Raw genomic sequence first — 6921 nt, 5'->3', positions numbered from 1 at the left:
AATTCGCAACTCTTATGCAACGCACAGTATCCACCACAGTCGTACGTATGCCCTGTCTACCAAAAGAACCCTCAGCATGTCTGGGTTGCAGCATGCGGCGCAGGACTATGGCACCTACTAAGCTTACGAATTTGCTGATACGGCCTTCTCAACAGCTATGGACCACCACAACAAGGCTATTACAATGGTCCTCCTCAGCAGGGATATAATCAGGGTTCACCGGTATGAAGACTTCCATCAGGTTCTGCAACACTTCATCGTCAGAGCCTTTACGCACGACTTTCAATTGTTCTCAGTCAAAGAGGCTAACCAAGTCACCGTCCTGCCAGATGCAATACGGCTCACCGCAGCAACAGTATCAGCCGCCCAAGGAGAAGAAAAGTGGCGGTAATGGTTGCTTCAAAGCTTGGTATGTAGGCCCAAACCTTACGGTACTCTTCTGGTTCATGAACTCTACGAGTCTGCTGTCTGTTCAGTTCGACCGATCACTAATTCAACTTACTTCAAACAGTCTGGCCACCCTCTGCTGTTGCTTTCTCTGTGAAGAGGGATGTGAATGCGCCGAGGATTGTTGCTAAATTCATACGCCAAACCCCTATCCCGTCCGAGCGCCCAAACCTGCATTACCCCTGATCGTGGGGCTTGGCGGACGGTATGGAGATTGGGCTTAGAGCTATATAAGAACCCCTATGCGAGACTGTTGTCAGCAGGAATTCCAACGTTGCTTTCCATCAAAAGAGAGGGAAGGTCTCATCGACAAGAACTAAAAAAGATGTGCAGACCATCCAAACAACCATTTGTCCCACATAATGCGCTTAAGCGTGACCTCGCCAGCCTTTGGGTGCACTGTACAATACATCCACGCTAAATCTAGTACTTGACCTACTTGTCAGACTATATGAGCGCTCGTAGGCCAGTTTTTCTACGCGTAATCCCTGCATTTCGCCTGCTTTTGGTTGGTCAATTTCTACTACAATTTCGCGGCTAGTTTCGCTGTACCGTGTGGCGAATTTGTACGTATGTCTTCGCATGCTGCCCGTACTTTAGATAGAACAACTTGCTTTCTGCACTCTCCGCAGAAGGTCGCACACCTATGCTGTGCATGGTTACTGGTAATTCTAGCTAACTCAATGACTCTCTTCCTTCCGATTTCAGATCTGGTTTTTCTCTCTCTCTCGCTCTCTCTCTCTCTTTCTTAATCGAGCTGGGGTGCACTCGTTGTTCAAGCACCAACCAGCCCTTTTTCCCCCTCCCCAAGTAACCTCATTCCTCCCTCTCTCCCTCTCCTTCACAACCAATTAGTTCTAAATCGTCCGAGTCACCATCCACCAAGACAAATCACACATACACATCTCTATTACTACCACCATTGGGAGTTACACAACCTCCCCTCTCCGATCCCCGGTACAATTACTGAAAATTCGCATAAAAAGAAGCCCCTCGCTCCTTATGCTTATGCATACGTAAAATCAATTCGTAACCAAACCACCAACTAACTTAGTAGCACCCCGACCTAATTGAAGCTCAGGCCGGAAAAAAGATGAAGGATGAGGGGTAGAAAATATTTGCAAGATGGTAGTACTATAGGACTTACCCAGGGTAAGGGGAGTACTGGTTAGCGGTTTCGTCTTTCCTTCCCTACATTCTTTCCTTCCTTCCTCCCTTTCGGGTTATTTTCCATGGGATTCTGCCAGCGCTGAAGTGCACCGTGCGGCTTTTGCGGGGATGGAAGATGGAAGGTGTGTGCGGTGACGGGTTAGTTGGGGAAACAAATGAGAGAGTACTCACTAACTTGCTACTGATGAGACGGACGACCTTTGCTGGATTTCCGGGAATTTGTTCCGCGGATATGGATTGTTCGGGGGGGATGATTAGGCGGATATGGGTTGCTGCTCACTGTGCATAGAGAGGAGAAGGAGAAGAAGAAGAATCAGAACCGTCGTGGTGGTGGGTGAACGGTCGGGATACCAACATCCTCACACCCGAATCTTGACCTCTCTCAACTCCATTTCAACTTCAATACCTGAGCACACGTGACTACAACCTGAGCGGTGAATAAGCAGCCATGAGCTGTGGCTATGCAGGGAGCGTGTATGACGTCTGGCGGCTGGACGCTGACAGGCAAGTTCTCGAATGATTCGTGTCTTAAAAAAAGCTCGCATTGGCACTGGTGGCTGGGTCGATCAACATAGAAACAGTTCACATATTGCTCAGCTAGCGTAAAGACTTGCTGCACATTGAAAATGATAGTCGCATCATCGGCAGACTGGGGAATGTGATCAATCCAAGCCCCTAAGCTTGGCCGGTATTTAACTTCGATGCCACCGCGTAAAGCTGGCATGGTTGATCTGCGGCGAAGAGGACCTTGTGGACTGATCATGATGTTTTCTTCGTTTACCACAGCTAATCCCCAGTTTCGAACGTGACGCACCGCTCTTCACCAGATTATCCGGATGTCTAGGCGGCATCGCTGGAGCGTTGTTTGTTCGCGGGGAGCCTTGAACAGCTAAATGTGTTTCCAAAGACTGGATAGGCTTCCTGTGTATCTTATATTTTGGATCCAGCGTCTGGAGGTCCTTGGAAGGTTGTGAGAGAGCAAGACTTCCTATACGGGACCAAGTCTTCATGTTTGGCGGACGTTGCTGACTGTCTCACCGTGATGCCATACAGTGTTCTTTGCGTGAAGAGACTCGAGTGCATCATCCTCTTTACGTCGCCTGAAGAAATTGCGCGTACTGTTATTTAGCCGGAATGACAGTGTCCATCAGGGCGGTATCGTATGAGTAGCAAGATATGAACAGAAACATGGCGTCTTTTGCTGAATTGGTCCAGACTCCTCAAAAGCCCCCAGTGAAGGCGTTTTCGCTTGCATGCAACAGCGCAGCTGAATGCAAACCATCAAAGCACGGTCAGGCTGAATTGTGATGGCAAGGTCATTGACCAACGGACGTGCTCCACAGTAAGCGAAAGACCAAATCTCTGGAGCAGGGGTGTGGATTGGGCATGCATTAGTGGCGAACAGCCTCAATCAGCGTTTAAGCTACGTTAGGCGTCAATAACCCCAGGGCCAAAAGCCCTCCATCGGTCCTCCGGTCCTTCCTCGTCCTCTAAACCGGCGAGCACGATGCACACCACCAGTGCTTCGATGCTGTGCTTGCCCCCTTGGCTGACACTGCCAGGCATCATGTTCACGCCGCAGTGTCATGCTGCGCACTTTCCACACTTTTGGTACAGCGATGAATGGTAAACGCTTTTCAACCTCGTGGAGTTATCCCTTCTGGTCAGCACAGTAATGGAGAGCCCATCGTGGATGACTACTGTCGTTGTCGGCATCGACTTTGGCATGAGAACACTGCTGTGGCATATTCGACAGCTCCAGAATGGGCTTGACCCATCTGTGTACAACACTGGCCTGGAAAGCACCACAGCAGCCAATTAGCTAATAAGGTCGCTACCCAGGTTGGGTACGATGCCAACAAGAGGTTGGTTAGCTAGGGACTCCAGGGCGGCTGGGAAGACGTCCCGACTACTATTGAGCAGGATTTCAAGCTGTACCTCAACCCGGCCTTTCGTGATACTTTTCCTAACCTGCCTGCCCACGATCGAGTTGTCAGGTGATACAAGGATTACATAGCATCCTTATACAAATAGCTCGATTCCTTTTTTGACCAAGCAATACTGAATTAGACTCAGAGGAGCGTTGAATTTCTATTCAGTATACCTACTACTTAGGCTAACCCTCATCTAACCTCCAAGCTTGATGAGTGGCTCAGCGAAGTCGGCTTTGCCAACTACTACAATCGCAAGATCAGGATTTCTCAGACAGAGGCCGAAGCAGCAGCGGTATACGCGGCAAAGCAGAGCTTTACCACTGGCAATATCATTATAGTTGTCGATGTTAGTGGGTGCATAACCGACATCAACATTCTTGAGATCAACAAGCATAGTTCCGAAAGAACACAGCTGGTAGCACTCAACAAAGCCGAAGGTGTCAACGTTGGCTCGATCTTGATCGACGGTGAGGCAGAGCAATTGGTCAAGCAGCGACTGCATGCTTTGAATGTTAGCGGAAACGACGATGACATCCACTGGCTCGCAAAAGACATGTTGAAGGAGGTCAACTTCGAGGCAATGAAGTGCGCCTTCGATGGATCACCCACGCAAATAAGCACGATCATGACAATACCTCCAGAAGGGCTTCCTGCGGCACGACAAGGCGTTCCTCAGAAAATTAAGATCACAGCGGCAGAGCTACGAACATTCTTTGACAGACAGATACAGATTATGTTCGAAAGCATTCATCACCAGATACGCGAACTGATCAGAGAAAAGCCCAATGTGACAGTGAATTTCATTGTGCTCTCTGGTGGGCTCGGCTCTTCTGGATATGTCCGGAGTTGCTTGGAGGCGGAGTTCAACAATAGCAAAGTGCTTTGTGCGTTTGAGCCACAGCTCGCTGTTGCCAAAGGCCTTATCATGGATCGAACACAGGCTCTGAGTCGAGGGGTCGTCACATATGGCGTCTTGAACAGGGGGCTTTGTGACAATGGGGTACTATCAGGCTCCTGCATGACATTCCCGCCATATGAAGCATAGCATAGTTAGAGTAGTGCCCGTAGGGCGCCCTTTGGGCATGTTAATTCCAACACACTTCACTCACATATACTGAACCCGTTTTATGTTCGTCTTTTGCACGTCAGCCTATAACATGCCTGATAATCTGCTAGCTTTGATTTTGCTTTGACGACAAATTCACCTGGTCTGTAATGATTAAAGCAAGTTGAGCACCAAAGCTGACCCCTACAGCCCTCCGACCGCCGTAGAGCGACTGATGCCAACTCTGCATCAACTGACAATCCCTACGTCATCTAGGCCTCGCTGGGACGGGCCTTGAATAAGTCTATAAACACATAACTGAATACTATATTATATCTCTTCTTAATATAGATTGATTTTAACAACGACAATATCTCTATACTGTCCTAATGTTATGCGCGCCAAGCATGCTAGGCGCGTGCCCTGCGCACGGTATAAGGGCCAGGAGGACTCTAGTGGATTTTGCATCATTCTACACATCTTCTTCATTATACTGCGCATCAAAGGGCGCAAGAGGATATCCTACTAGTACTTATATCCTTCTTCTTGTAAATGGATTGTAGTTATCTGCACTCAATAAGTCGATTCATTGAACCCCTACTGTTCTATTGCCCTTGCACTCACCTGGGATCCTAACACTTAAGACTGTCTTTAAAATACTACCCTATACCCTGTGTCACTGAATGGCTGTAATTCCTTATTCGAAATAGTATTCCCGCGGTTTAGTATACTAACTAATCCTTGGCAAGAGGAACATCAGAATTTCATCTTTTGAATGAGGGATCCACCCATTGGGCCACGGCTAGTGGGCTTTGGTACCATGATGATGATTGAACCCCGTCCGCCAAGCATTTTTTGTCTGGTCAAGAAAGGAACACACCACTTAAGTTACGGAGTAGACAGGATGTAAACCCTAGGTTCATTACAGTGTCTCACTCTTAAAAAGTCTCATAGGAATTCGAGGGTTAGATTTCAGATAGATTGAAGCCTTTGTTTGAGCTCAAAGATGCCGTGACAAGTTGAACGAACGTAACATCTACAGGAAAAGTTCTTTTCCAATAAGCGATTCTGTACCAAAGTCAGCGTTCCCTACCGTTAAGTCCATTTGCAGTCCACATAACCGCTCCCCACAATTCTTCCGATATCTTGCCTTGTCGCATATCTGTGTGAAGCTTTTTGGTGCCATATGCTTAGCAGAGGCATATGCAAAAAGCACTTAGCTGCCTACAGGTCAGAGAGTTATTCCTTTGCTTCAGCTTCAAGTTCAACATTAACCTCACCCCCCTCCTCATACTTCTGGTTGGCTAAGAGAGACGGATAGTCAGATTGCCGAATGCCAAGAACCGAGACTGTCATGATCAGTAGATGAAGAGGACTCGAAGACCTATCCCACACTGGAAACTTGGCGAGTGCCCCATACTTCTTCTCTTCAAAGTGTTTACAGGCCGTCTTGAATGTTCCCTTGGGCATGTAGAGAGATAGTATGCGCTTTGCCTTCAGCATCGGTAAAGTTCATCTTATCGGGTGCGACAGCCTTGGTACGGTTGAAACCGTCCCTAGTAGGCAGATGGTGTCGCTTTTGTCGGTAGCACGGCTTCGGGCCATCATGCACCCTAGCGTCATTTGCTCGGTGATGAGGCTGAACCAAAGCTGCGTCAGGTCACATGACACCAGAGTAAAGCGGCAAGGCCACTGTCCGAATGGTAAGTATGCCCAGGCCAGATGCAAGTCGACACTGAACTTGAATAAGTACCAGGTCAATCAGGTGAGTACTACTAACTTACTATCTGGGAAGGATGATTCATACTAGTGCGTCGAATCAGCAATCTAGTACTTGATTTCAACTATGCACAATGCACAAGTACTAAGCAAACTGAAGCCAAGCACTTTCCAGCTGCTCAGCTCAGATGGTCTCGCTGTATCTGGACTCCCAAGCTCTGCTTCGTGCTACTAACTAGTAGCAAGTTGTTATGTGCAGACTGCTCCTGGATTGCTGCTCCCCTTTCGACCCATCCAATCACCCTCGACTTCGTACCCAGAACACCACCTCCGGCCCTAAACCTGCCTCAGCACGTTTCAATGGGACCCCATGCCCTCCGACCTTCCATTTATCCATCATCACATATGTAACTCACCTACCACCCTCCACTCGGCGCCGCCGCACCACCACCAACGCTACCCGCCACGCTACCTCCCCGTCCCCTGACTCTGCCCCCATCTAGCTATCCCATTATCACTCAAATTGCTACCCATGACATTATGTCCCGCATTCCATCTTCCATTCGGTGGAGTGGAGGGTTGACCCCCTGCTGGTCTCCCTGCGGC

At 48.6% G+C, this 6921-nt stretch overlaps 2 protein-coding genes across 2 annotated transcripts in view; one reads left to right on the top strand and one right to left on the bottom strand.

The window, feature by feature from the left end:
* Positions 1–3292: 3292 nt before the first annotated feature.
* On the top strand, positions 3293–4596 carry EPUS_04696 (uncharacterized protein; the record flags this gene model as incomplete). The annotated part of the gene is made up of 3 exons (XM_007807633.1): positions 3293–3397; positions 3460–3486; positions 3757–4596. The coding sequence occupies 3 exons, from the start codon at positions 3293–3295 to the stop codon at positions 4594–4596; spliced, it is 972 nt and encodes a 323-aa protein (XP_007805824.1).
* A 1239-nt stretch (positions 4597–5835) lies between these two features.
* The window catches only part of EPUS_04695 (uncharacterized protein), a gene marked incomplete at both ends in the record, with an annotated part of 4379 nt that continues 3293 nt past the window's right edge, over positions 5836–6921 (bottom strand). Inside the window, 2 exons of the mRNA XM_007807632.1 lie at positions 5836–5945; positions 6381–6402. Of these exons, the coding sequence (XP_007805823.1) occupies positions 5836–5945; positions 6381–6402 (132 nt within the window). The remainder of the gene's footprint in view (positions 5946–6380; positions 6403–6921) is intronic.

This window comes from Endocarpon pusillum, assembly GCF_000464535.1.
Source record: "Endocarpon pusillum Z07020 unplaced genomic scaffold scaffold7164, whole genome shotgun sequence".
NCBI lineage: Eukaryota > Fungi > Ascomycota > Eurotiomycetes > Verrucariales > Verrucariaceae > Endocarpon > Endocarpon pusillum.
The sequence above is the reverse complement of the archived record's forward strand: the minus strand, read 5'-3'. Positions and strand labels throughout refer to the sequence as shown.